This window comes from Hyperoodon ampullatus, assembly GCF_949752795.1.
Source record: "Hyperoodon ampullatus genome assembly, chromosome: 2".
NCBI lineage: Eukaryota > Metazoa > Chordata > Mammalia > Artiodactyla > Ziphiidae > Hyperoodon > Hyperoodon ampullatus.
The window spans coordinates 11821286-11834646 of NC_136915.1; the positions used below are offsets into that span (position 1 = coordinate 11821286).

The following is a 13361-nucleotide window of genomic DNA, read 5'->3' on the forward strand; positions in this document are numbered from 1 at the left end:
CAGATGAGAAAGTCAAGGCTACTAGTTACTAGTAAAGTAACTAGCCCAATGGCACAGTCGGTTTTGTCTGACTCCAGGTTCATCTGACTTCAGTGACCCTGGCGTAGCAAAGAGCCACATGCTACTGTTTACACTGAAATTAATCAAAATTAACTAAAATTTTTAGTTCAGTTCCTCCGTCACACCAGCCCCATTTCGAGTGCTCGATCCCCAGGTGTGGCTGGTGGCTGCCGTATTAGACAACACAGCCTCGCTCAGAGTACCTGTACCATTGCAGAAAGTTCTGTTGGACAGAGCTGCCTTACAGCAGGGTAACTCTCACAGTACCGTTAAGATTGCACTGGAAGAAACTAAACTCAAGGCGAGGAGGCCAGTTGTCACAGTCCAGCTTGCATGTGAGAGGGACTGGAGGACAGGCGTGAGACCCCCGAGTGTGAGAGAGGGAGCAGGGCGGCCGCTGAAGGTGACTCTGAGGCTTGGGGACGGGAACGGTGGCTGTTCATGCAGAACACAAACAGGGGCAGAGTCCAAGGCTGGACTTGGCTTTTGCAGCACATGAAAAAGGCTGCTGAGATAGAAGTCAGAGCATGTTTAGACCTGGGAGAAAAGTAAGGCCCAGAGAGCTTAGATGACTTTTCCAAGGTAACGGAGCTGGGTAGGGGCTCTTCCACTGGACCACACTACTCAGAAGAAAGCTCTTAAGGGCTTTTCTGGGTCTTTTATTACATCCCTGTGATCCCCCTCTTCAGATCCCTAAAAAAACAGCCTGTGAATTTGTTTCAGCACAAAAACTTTCCATTTATTTACGAGAGTTTGCCTCATTTCCTGTTAGTGCCAGAGCCCAGGGCTCAGCAGGTGCATCCAAGAATTGAGCAGCTGCAGGGCCTACACTGGCCAGCCAAGGGTAGCATGGAGCACTCCCAAGCTTACCGTGCGTTGACTGTTACCCAAGCAAGGGGCGGAAAGTAGGCAAGCTTCTCCACTTTAAATGCCTTCCTTTGCAGGCTGCAATTCTTAATAGACATTGCTTTAGCAAGCCTCCAGTGAGGTTACCACCAGTGAGTGTGCTCAAAGTGGTAACGACAGTTATGATAATAAACACAATCATAACATTTCCAAGTACCCATCACGAGTTATTAGAACGAGACTGTACGGCGGACATTCCCGTCCACCTTTCATAGGTTACAACAGTACTTAACACACTCACAGAGCCCTTAAGCACTATTCCAAACATTGAATCCCCACAATAACTCTATGCAGTGATACTAGTATCATCATCCCCATTTGACAGATGAGGACACTGAGTCACGGAGCAGTGAAATAACTTTCCGAGTGTCGTATGGCTTGTTAGGGACCGAGCTGGGATGGGAGTGGGCGGTAGAACATAGTTGAGCCCCGGGTGCAGAGCTCGGCCCTTTCCCTTAGGGGGCAACTCCCTGTGAGTTTGCCTCCACCCTGTGCATGCCTGTGACCCCTGCTGCTGGGCTGCAGCTGTCCCTACCCCTCAGGGACTCCCCCACTGCCATTAGCACCCCCCCAGAAGAGTTTCCCCAGAGGGCATGATGATCACATTAGCAGCAAGCCCACGCTTTCATCATCCTTTCAGGTGGAAGAGAGGCTTCGGGAGGATTCCAGAAGGAAATTGCTTCTGCTGAAAGAAATGAGGAACAGAGAACACCTCATTAAAGCCAACTTGGAAAGGGCAGTAGGTCAGGTAGGCGTGCTGCAGAGCCCCTTCCCGGGCCCGTGCTCTCCACGGAATCCCGCACCCAAGCGGCCGGCAGGGATGAATGAGGAATAAGACGGCCTGGCTTAGTTCACCGGCTTATCTCAGGGGCAGGGCTTTGTGCGGCTTCCACGTCCCCGTGGATTTCACTAAAGAGGCTTTTCCTTCTGGGAAGCTGCCCACTCCAGTGTGTGCTGTTGCCTGAGACCCTGACCAAGCAGCCAGTCCCAGCTCAAGGCCCACCCCAGTGAACCAGCTGTGCGGTTCCCTCTTGGGAAGGGTTTGAGCTCTTGACCCCGGTGGTGTTTCTAGCACTTTCTCCTTCATATTTTTTGTCCTGACATTTACAGCGATCTTTCTTGCTCTGGGCCCCCAAACAGATGCTACAGTCAGTGTCCCCAGGGAAATGCCACATTTCTGTTTGTTTGTTTGTTTGTTTGTTTTGTTTAGCCGAACCGCGTGGCTTGCAGGATTTTAGTTCCCCAACCAGGGATGGAACCCGTGCCCCCTGCAGTGGCTGCGTGGAGTCTTAACCACTGGAGCGCCAGGGAAGTCCTGCCATTTTTCTTCATAAAGTAAAACCCAGAATACCACAGCTGATGCCAGGTGGAGGTGGGCAGGGTGGGGAGAGGGCCATTTCCCAGGGCTCTGACCCAAGATGGCCCAGTGGCCCTTCCTCTGACACGTGGCACAGACATGAGGGCCAGAACATGCAAACGAGCCATCACCAAAGGCTAAGGGAGAGCAAAGGAGAACCCAAGACGGGGCACTGGCCCTCCAGAACACAGCCCGCCGAGGGCAGCCCATCTTGGACCCCCTCCACAAGGCATCCTCTCCTGGCAGCCACGGCTCCAGGGGGACCAAGAACGTTTTGCGTATATGTGTTTGTGCTTTTCTTTTTCCGGGAGAGTGAGTCCACCTCGTCACTCTTTGGATGCTCAGAAGGATCTGTAAACCACCAAAAAAGGTTAAGAACCACAATCCTCAAAGGAGCCCTCCGTCCCACCCAGCCCAGTTCCCAAAGCCCTTGCGTTTGGTAGCATCCAAGCCTGAACCATCAGTGTGACCGGAATGTGTCCCACGCACTGAACTTCAGAGGCACCCACAAGTTAAATGACGATGCTGACCCTCAGGCAGGTTTGAAAGCCTCTTCAACCAACTTCCACACCATCACCCCCGGTGTCCTTTCTCCTGCAGGGTGCCGACCCCTTAGCAAGGCAGAGAGCCCGCCAGCCTGGGCTTCCCTCCGTGCACCTGGGCTACCCCTCACCTTGCTGGCACTCTGCACCCACGGCGCACACCCGCCTTGAGGGCATGATCTGCGCCACTTGCCGAGCGCCTGGTCATGGCTCTGGCCAGGGCTCATCCAGGAAGACCCTCAGAGACACTGAGATTCCTCCAGGTCCAGACTCGAGAGAGAAAGGACGAACGAGGCTTCTCTGCGCTGCCTGGGCCTTCCTGCTTCACCACCTTGTCTCCACAGCCCGCTCCCGGCCTGAGGTCCTGCCCTTCCCCAGGCCAGTGACCACAGGACTCAGCCCATCGTCCAGCAGGACCTGTCCCTCCCCACCCCCACCCCCCACCCAGCAGTCCCGTAGGGCGCCTCTGGTGATAACGCGGGCCATTGCCCACAGGGCCCTCTCTACATAACCTCTTCCTTGGGCGAGCTAGGACGCTCCCTTGGCCATGAAACCAGCAGACGACCCAGAGTCCCTCCAATCACCCGGTTGGTTTCCGGCAGGATGACTGCAGGGGTGTCCTTAGGAGAGTCATAATTCCTCTACTTGGCTTCCCAGAGCTCCCTGGTGTGCAGCAGACTCCTGTGTCTTGGGACCTGTTCACGTTCTCATTGATTCCATGGCCCTTGTGGTCCTTCAGGGCTCTGTTTTAGAGCCTTTCATGACCACATTTTGCCAGTGAGCCAAAATCCCAGGCCAAGGGCCATCACGTTGGTAAATTTCCAGAGAAACTTGGGCTTCTTTGCCGTTCAAGTCTCATGAGCCTGGGGCATCATGAACTCGTCATTCTAGAAGCCCTGATTTAATTTAACTGCATTGTTTCATCATCCGTAATATGAAGACACCAGCATCAGGGAGGCACTCAGTAAAAACTGGCTGAACTGAAGGAGAGGACTTTGCACATCTGACTTGACAGGTGTTTCTGTTATAAGCATTCGATGAACGTTTATTGAGTGCCTGCTGTGTGCCAGGCACGGCACCAGGCTCCGGGGACCTGGAGAGGAATACAGGAGATGTCGTCTTCAGGACACAAGGTCTAAGGCACAAAACGACAGCAGGCAGCTCCTCCTTCTCTCCCCAGGCGCCCTTGCTGATGACACGAGTTACCCGGGCTGGCAGCCTCAATGTTTATCTCACAGCCTGGTGCCAACGTAGCAATTACGGATGAGCGCTCCTTGCCCTGGACTTCCCACTGGATAATTGGCAGCAAGTGGCTCTTCCGAGAGCCCGAGACGTGTGTGTGCTGACCGGGTGCGTCGGCTAGGTTAGGCGGGCACACCTGAAAAGTCATTAAAACCTGCTGTCCCCCTCTCTTGTGTGGGCACTGCCCCTTCCTGTGAGAGGTGAAGGTGTTAATTACCCATAATGACCACTAAAGGCGTGCAGAGCCTTCTCACCGATTTCTCACAGACCCAGCGATGGAGGCGCCTCCCCCTGCCTTGCAGCTGCAGCTGCGCCACTCACCTCATCTCCTTCCCTTTCTTTGTGCTGCAGCTGGAGCTTTTCAAAAATCAGGTACTCAGGCCGCTTGCGGACACGTGAAACCGTTCCAGGACAAACCTGTCTCCAATCAGCAGGCTCGTCTCTCTTCCCCACTTTCTCCTTCAGGGACCTGGGGCTCCAGACACTGGGAGCATATGTTCCTGTTTTTTGTTGGTGGCACATATTTTTCACACTGTTGCTACACCATAAAGATTTGTTTTGATTTTCTGGGATTTCCTGGCTTTTCAAGTAAAAGCCAGTTAAACTCCCTTGCAGTGTTTCTGTGAAAATCAAATTAAACCACCCAGGACTGTGTCTGGTCGGCAGACCCGCACGGTGAACTTCCGTTAGCCCCGCGAGGAAAGGGGCGGCCTCAGCATGGACGGTGCGTCCTCGCTCGCTCGTTCCTCCTGAAGTGGCAGATGGCAGTGAGGGTGGGCCTCTGGCTGTAACGATGCCTTATTATCCTTCCGTTTATCCTCTCCAACCCTGGGTGTCAGCGCACGGGTCACAAGATCACACCACGGGCTTCTCTCGGACGACCTCCTTTTTAGGAGCCCACAGCATCAGGCTCAGCGTGATGAATCCCTCCCAGAATGCAGAAGAATCTAGAACACACTCGTGGCCACATGGCAGGCCTTTGGCTCTTAAAAAACCATCTCTGATCCTGGGAAACATGCCCCGGTGACAGAGCCAATATCCACCCTCCAGAGCCATCCCCAAAACATGCCAGGACCTCCCTCCTCCGAGCTTAAGCTGAAGCCCTCCAGGTCCCCTCCCCCCAGAGCCACCCTGCATTTTAATTAATTAATTTATTTATTTTTGCTGGGTTGGGTCTTCGTTTCTGTGCGAGGGCTTTCTCCAGTTGCGGCGAGCAGGGGCCACCCTACATCACGGTGCGCGGGCCTCTCACTATCGCGGCCTCTCTTGTTGTGGAGCACAGGCTCCAGACGCGCAGGCTCAGTAGTTGTGGCTCACAGGCCCAGTTGCTGCGCGGCATGTGAGATCTTCCCCGACCAGGGCTTGAACCCGCATCCCCTGCATCGGCAGGCAGACTCCCAACCACCGTGCCACCAGGGAAGCCCCACACTGCATTTTAAAACTTTTTTTTTTTCTTTTTCTCAGCAGTTACTAGAGAAGAGCAACAGGGTCACAGAGGACAATATCAACGTTTGGCAGAAAAAGCGGACCCTGCAGAAGGAGACCCAGCTCAGCAGCTGCAAACAGGAGGAAATCACCCAGAACATCAAGAAGCTGAAGACATCCTTAGACAGTTGCCAGGTGCCCCCTTCTCCATTCCTCAAATGTCCCCTGTGTCTCATTTTTGTGCTCCTTGTTCAGGAAATTGTCCAGCTCTGCTTTTAGTCCACCTTTTCCCTTGTTGGAGAAATCTGTTTGAGATCAGAAAACAAAGGACCTCCAGAAATGCCTCCCAGGTGAACTTGGTGTGGCCAAGGAGAAGCTGCCCGACACACTCCAAGTACTGCCTTTGGGAGGCCCCAGACCCCGGGGAAAAAAAACCAGCCCCGTGTTATTTCCAGAGAAACCAAAGAAACATTCTGCTCTTTATTTGCAGTTTTCTTTTCTGTCCCAGCAGTGGAAGGCTGCTCTTACCCTTATTGGACCAGAGGGTCTGGCAGAGCCCCCACTTCATGGCCCCCATGCAGGGATCCAGCTTATCACATCAGGCAGCTGCTTCTGCTTTCTCTGGAAATATGCAGCTACTATCTGGGGAGTCTGGGCAAATGTTTGCTTGTCAGCACTCTTTCAAATCAGGAAACCGCACTTTATGACCAGCTTGTGTGTTGATCTCAGCAGGAATTCTGTAACCAAATTTGCTTCCCCTTTCAGCCAAATCGTCCTTGGCAATTTGGCTTTGGAATTGCCTATACCTAAACAAAGGGTCTCTTTGACCATCCAGAGTCCCAATTAGAGTGCACGAGAAATAAAAGCTGCCTCCTTCCTTCTGCCCCCCAAAAAAGGGAAGTAGAGCTGGGCCGTCACAGGGCGGCCAACATACGGCTCTGCCTGCTTCACGGGCCCGTCAAGAACACTGCTCTGTGCGGGTCACAACCGTCAGGTGCTATTTCTGGCGATGGTGCCCGGGCTCCTCACGACCTCATCTCTTTCCAGGCGTGCATGACAATGTCTTGCTCTAGCAATGACCTGAAGAAGGAGGTCGACCTCCTGCAGCACCTGCAGGTCAGCCCACCTGTCTCAGGGCTCCAGAAGGTGGCGCTGGACATCTTGCGCCTGTCACTGTCCTGGCTGGAGGAAACAGAGCATCTCCTCCACGAGGTGGGGATCCAGTTCTCCAGCTCCGACAAAGGTGATTGAAACACTTTTCTCACATAGTTACATGACTGAAATATTGCGTTGAATCTGATCACGATGGGACATCTGTTGAGGGAGGCTTCTTAGGTATGTGGCCAAGTGTTCCCTTCTCCAGACTTCACTTTGCTTCACCACTTGAGAAGCAGTGTTCCTGGAAAAAAGTACACAAGTGAGACGTGATTACTGGAGAAAAATGAGACGTGACAGTGGCAAAAGGAAAAATCGAAATTATGCTAAATCTTCTCTCTCAGAAGTAACCATATATATACTATATATATATAGAGTAGAGACGTTTTTTAGAGCAGTTTTATGTTCATGGCAAAATTGAGAGGATGATACAGAGATTTCCCAGGTACCCCCTGTCCCCACTCATACACAGCCTCCCCCATTTATCAGCATCAGCACCAGAGAGGTACAGTTGTCAGGACTGATGAACCTACATTGACACATCCTAATCACCCAAAGTCCATGGTTTATATTAGGGTTCACTCTTTTTCATTTTAATTTTATTGGAGTGTAGTTGATTTACAATGCTGTGTAGGGGTCACTCTTGGTGGTGTGCATCCTATGGGTTTGGGCTTGGACAAATGTGTGATGACATGTATCCACCATTATAATATCATACAGAATCGTTTCACTGCCCTGGCCTTTCTCGCCTTCTGAGATGGCCCACGCTCTGTCTGTGGAGTGTGTTTCTCTCTAAATAAGTCCACGTCTTACCTATCACTTTGTCTCTCACTGAATTCTTTCTGCGATGAGACATCAACAACCTGAGCTTCATTAAGTCCTGAGACCAGCAGGTCCACCAATAATGAGGCCCACCCCGGGGAGGACCCAGAGGCCCTGTAAATCACGATGCTCCACCGGGAAGATGGTCCAGTCCTGAAGGTGCCTTTGATCCCAAATCTACTGCCCTAAGCAGAAGCCAGGGAGCACGGCGGGGGATGTGGTTCAGATCAGGCCATCTCTGAGCAGATTGGTGGATTCTGTGCACAAAGCCCTGGTATTAGGTCAACTCGATTTATGAGTTTCACTTCTCAGGTCACTCTGTAACTACATAGTAACAGAAAGTACAGAGAATTCATTAAAAGCCACCTGTGGAGTCCATAGAGGGGAAGTGGGGTGGGTGAAGTTACAGATCAGGGATGTGGTAATAAAGCAAAATGATGATAACCCATAAACCCAAATATCTAGAAACGGATATGCTAGAAATTGAGGAAAGTAAAGCTACAAGTTTAACAAAATAAAAAGAAGCAAAGGAGAAGCCAACTTCAAAGCCAGCCTGTGCAATTCCTCCATGGCAGCGCACGTTTGTCTGATTGAAGCCTGGCCCTGCTGTTCTTCAGTGCCTTCCTATTAGTGCCTTAAGTAATCAACATCTCCAGTAATCCCTCTGCAGTGTTCAGGAATTCCACTCGTCATGGGGAAACCTGTGGTTTGAGGACTTATGTTTTTAAGAAAACTTCTTTTCTTTTCAAAACTGGACATTTTTATTCCAAATAAAAGAACCTATCCCCCCAAAAAAAAGAATAGTTTAACTGCCCTAAAAATCCTCTGTGCTCCCTCCCAGCCCCCCCGCAGCCCCTGGCAACAACAGATCTTTTTACCGTCGCCATAGTTTTTGCCTTTTCCAGGATATCATGTAGTTGGAATCATACAACTTTTCAGATTAGTTTCTTTTATTTAGTAATATGCATTTTCGTTTCCTCCAAGTCTTTTCATAGCTTGATAGCTCTTTTTTTCTTTTTTAGTGCCCAACAATATTCCATTATCCATTCACCTACTGAAGGACATCCTGGTGGCTTCCAAGTTTTGGCAGTTATGAATAAAGCTGCCATAAACGTCCACGTGCAGGGTTTTGTGTGGACATGTTTTCAACTCCTTTGAGTAAATACCAAGGGCGCAGTTGCTGAATCGTGTGGTTAGAGTACATTTAGGTTTTTTTTTTAATTAATTTATTTTATTTTATTTATTTTTGGCTGCGTTGGGTCTTCATTGCTGCGCACGGGCTTTCTCTAGTTGCCGCAAGCGGGGGCTACTCTTCCTTGTGGTGCACGGGCTTCTCATTGCAGTGGCTTCTCTTGTTGCGTTGCATGGGCTCTAGGTGCGCAGGCTTCAGTAGTTGTGGCACGCGGGCTCAGTAGTTGTGGCTCACGGGCTCTAGAGCACAGGCTCAGTAGTTGTGGCACACAGGCTTAGTTGCTCCGCGGCATGTGGGATCTTCCCAGACCAGGGCTTGAACCTGTGTCCCTTGCATTGGCAGGCGGATTCTTAACCACTACGCCACCAGGGAAGTCCGTAGAGTACGTTTAGTTTTTAAGAAAACCACAAAACTCTTTTCCAAAGGGGCTGTTTTGCGTTCCCACCAACAATGAATGAGAGTTCCTGTTGCTTCACATCCTCGCTAGCGTTTGGTATCGTCACTACTATCATATTTTGTGTGGAACTTCCAGGGCATTTTCCCATGGAAAGAGCTGTGTGATTCTAGGCAAGTTACTTCCCCTCTCTGTGCCTGTTTCTTTACCTGTAAAATGGGGATAATAGGGAATACTCACCCCTTAGGATTTTTGTGAGGATTAAAATGCATTGATATATGTAAAGTACTTAGAATAGTACCTGGCATAAAATAGGCACTACCTATACACATGTATTGATTTTTTAACTTTACAAAAGAATAATGTCATATTATACCCAATTTCCTTTAGTTTCATTCCTAACAGTACATCTGGAGCACCCTTCAATGTCAATACACACAGATCTACATCATCGCTGTCACTGATGTCAAGGAACCCCATTCTGAAGGATGTACCGTAATTTATTTAGCCAGTCCTCTATCATGGGCATTTAAGTTGTTTCCAGTTTTTCACACTTAATAGATGAGGCTGACGTAAATATTATTCACACATACCTGTTCATCTTATCTTTATCATCCTAGATGTGGAAGGATATGAACCACTTTCATTCAACAAAGATTTATCGCAGGCCTCCTAGATACCAGGCACAGTGCAGGATGGAAATATAATGGGGTCAGAAACAGGTAGAATCCAGGTTATGGGGTATATGGATGTTGGCTGTAAAATTCCTCCCTCTTCGCTGTACATTTGAAATCTTTCATAATAAAATATTGGGGAGCTAACAGGCACTCTCCCTGCGCTTGTAGATCTTAGGGTCTCAGGGAGGAATAGGGTGGGGCATTAACTGAAAAATCACTCACATGTAAAACTTTAATCATGACAGTTGCTTTGAAGAAGTGCAGGGCTCTGACCTGGTCAGGGACGGCAGGGCAACTGCAGGGTGCATAGGAGTTATTTGCCAAAGAGGGGAGGGGAGGGCATTCTGGGTGGAGGGAGCAGCGTGGTGGGATCACAGGAAGCATGGAGAACTCAAGGGGCTTAAAGAAATGGAGGCGGAGTGCAGGGACTGGTGAAGGAGGTCCACAGGGGCTGTATCATGGTGTGGCCTAGGGCTTGCAGAGCCCTGGTAAGAAGCTCTGCTTTAACCTGAGAGCAGAGAGAAGCCCACGAAAGGTTTAAAGTAAGGATCTGATGGAACAGGCTTGCATTAGGAGACAGTCATCTTGGCCATGAGTGGAAAATGTACAGGAAGGTGGCCAGCACAGAAGCCCGGGAGAGCAGTTAGGAGGCTGTCACAAGACACGATGGTGGCCCTCACTGTGGCAATGGAGGGGATGGAGCAAGAGAGAAGATTCCAGGGGCATTTAAGAGATGAATCAACGGGCCTCAGTGATGGAGTTAGATATGGCTAGAAGGGAAGTGATGGAGAGAAAGGGGGCTACAGATCTCCAGGTTTCTGGCTTGTGTTAAAAGTACAGATGTGGTTCCTTCACTAAAATCCAGAGTAAGGAATGCCACAGGAGGACCAGGTTTGAGAGGGAAGATGAGTGTGAGGTGCCTGTAGACATCCCAAGTGAGGTGCCAAGGATGCAGCTGTCACCCTGGATATCCAACCATATCAGTGATGTGGCCCCGGAACCCAGAAGAACATGTGCCCCATAGCGGGTGCTTAGTCAGATGGGATGGATGGACGGGTGGATGGATGGATGGTGATTAAAGCCATACGTGTGAATGGTATCACTAGGAAGAAAGTATTGAATGAGAAGGGAGAGCCCAGGGCCACACCTGGGAAACTCCATTTATCGTTGATCCTTCTTGCCAAAGCGCTCTCCAGAGAGGCTGCACAAACTTGACATTCTTGCAATAATGAATGAGAATAGAGGAGTGATTTTCAACTCTGGTGATTAAACAACCCCAGCCAGGATAGCTCTAAGGTAATCCAGAAGGTGGTGTGAATTTCTTTTAAACGTGTTCAAAAAGAAAGGCAAGGCTTCCCTGGTGGCACAGTGGTTGGGAGTCTGCCTGCTAATGCAGGGACTCCCTGTGTCTGCTTCTTGTAAGAACCCATGCGCCTATATTGGGTCCACCCAGCTAATCCAGGATAAGCCCGCATCTCAAGATCCTTACCTTCATCACATCTGCAAAGGTCCTTCTGCCCTGTTAGGTAATGTTCATAGGCTCTAAGAATTAGGACCCAGACATCTTTCGGGGGGGAGGCATCATTCACCCAACCACATCTTCCATTCTGACACGCCATCCCCTCCAACTCTGCATGCCCACGCGTGCCCACGCCCAGTGGGGCCTCAGCCATGCAGTGATCACTCCAGGTGAATGATGGCGCCTCCCCTGGGACCCTCACACATCCCCACTCCTCCAGCCATCATTTCCACGCCACCTGGAGTCCCTGCCTGTTTCCTCCCAGGCACTTAGACCTTGTGTGTCACACTGAATGGCTTCATATCATCCCCTGCTCAGCTCACAGTGCTGCACACAGGAGACACTTAGTCGATAGGAGCTCTGCAGATGGTTTTTATTGTCCACCCACAAAAAGAAACTTGGATTTGAGCCCAACCGAAGCTGATCAACAATTTTAAAAACACAAGGTGGATGGCAACTCCCGTTTCCTTGATGGGAGGGCAGCGTCACCCTCACCCACCTGTCGGCCAGCTCTGTGAAGACATTATTCAGAGAGCAAAGGAAGTGAATTGAATTGATACTTACCTTCTTCTTGCTTCTCTCTTTAAGGATTGTCTTTGTATCTGAAATACCTTCTGGAACATTATAAAAAAATTACAAGCCGGACCCAGGAACTTCAGGTAATCTTTGAACTTCAAAAGTTCATTTCAGCTCCTCCTTAGAATTTACCTAGCCCTAAGCATTTGAACTCTGTTTCTCCTCTGTTAGGTAGTCAGCACACATCCTCCAGAAGGTGAAATGATACCTCCATTTGCACACGAAATGCTTCAGACAGGGTGGCTGAGATCTCCCAGGAGGGCAAGGAGGCTTGTTTTCCTCTGTCAAAAACCAGAAAAACTGAAATGCCATCAGATCTTTACAATTGTTTATTAAAGGCAGTGGAAGAAGTATAGCTAGCCACAGTATAGGCAGCAGAATTACCAAAAGTTACATAATGTCAACATTTTAGAGGCAAAATTATCCTTAGGGATTGTATCTCTCTGGTAGCTATTGCCGTATTAATACTGTATAATAAACAACCATAACACTTTTAGCAGTGTTCCACAGTTATTGTCTACTGATCACACATCTGGGGCCAGCTGCTAGGTGGGTCCGCTGGTCTTGGATGGGCTTGCTCACGTGCCTGGGTGTTGGCTGGACCTTGGTCGATATAGGCTGGCCTCAGCTGGAGCAGCTGTGCTCTGTTCCACGTGTTCCACGTGTCTCTGATCCTCCAGCAGGGTGGCCTGGGCACGTTCTCATGGTGCTAGCAGAGGAAGCAGAAATCGGGAAGAGAAAGCAGGCCCAATCATGGAGTGCTTTTCAATCCCCTGCTTGTGTTATGTCAGCCAACATCCCATTGGCCAGAGCAAGTCACATGACTGAGTTCAGCGTCAGGGGGCAGGATATGGGTGGGCACTGCAAGTTACAGAGCCAAAGATATGAAGAGAGGAAGGGTGAAATATTGGGACCACCATTACGATCAACCCCAAAGACCATCTAGTCCAGGGGTCAGCAAACTTCTTCTGTAAAGGGCCAGATGGTAAATATTTTAGGCTTTGCAGGACATACAGCCTCTGCCACACTTATCTGACCAGCTGTTGTAGAGCAAAGGCAGCCATAGACATACGTAAATGAATGGGCGTGACAGGCATGCACTGTTCCAATAAAATTTTATTTATAAACATGGGCAGTGGCCCATATTTGGCCTGCAGACAGTAGTTTGCCAACCCCTGATCTCGTCCATTCTCCTTATTTTACAGAGATGGACAATGACATTCAGAAGCTAGGTGACTGTTTCAACGTCACACAGCTAGTTGGTGGAAGCATCAGGACAAAAGCTCAGGCCTTCTAGCCGTAGCTCACTGCTTTTTCTCTTACACTCAGCAAATAATAACAAATAAGTCTAACTACCATTTACTGAGCACCTACTATGTGCTAAACACTGTGCTAAAAGCTTTCCATCATTATCTCATTCTTACAACTCTAAGAGGTAGATACTAGGATTAACCTCATTTTCTATACGAAGAAGTGTCTAGAAAGAACTAGAGC

At 49.7% G+C, this 13361-nt stretch overlaps 1 protein-coding gene across 1 annotated transcript in view; it reads left to right on the forward strand.

The window, feature by feature from the left end:
• The window catches only part of LOC307063653 (forkhead-associated domain-containing protein 1-like), a gene marked incomplete at both ends in the record, with an annotated part of 92838 nt that overhangs the window by 64240 nt on the left and 15237 nt on the right, over window positions 1–13361 (forward strand). The window contains 6 exon segments of the mRNA XM_079719882.1: window positions 1607–1714; window positions 4459–4483; window positions 4486–4541; window positions 5575–5727; window positions 6580–6775; window positions 11880–11950. Of these exon segments, the coding sequence (XP_079576008.1) occupies window positions 1607–1714; window positions 4459–4483; window positions 4486–4541; window positions 5575–5727; window positions 6580–6775; window positions 11880–11950 (609 nt within the window).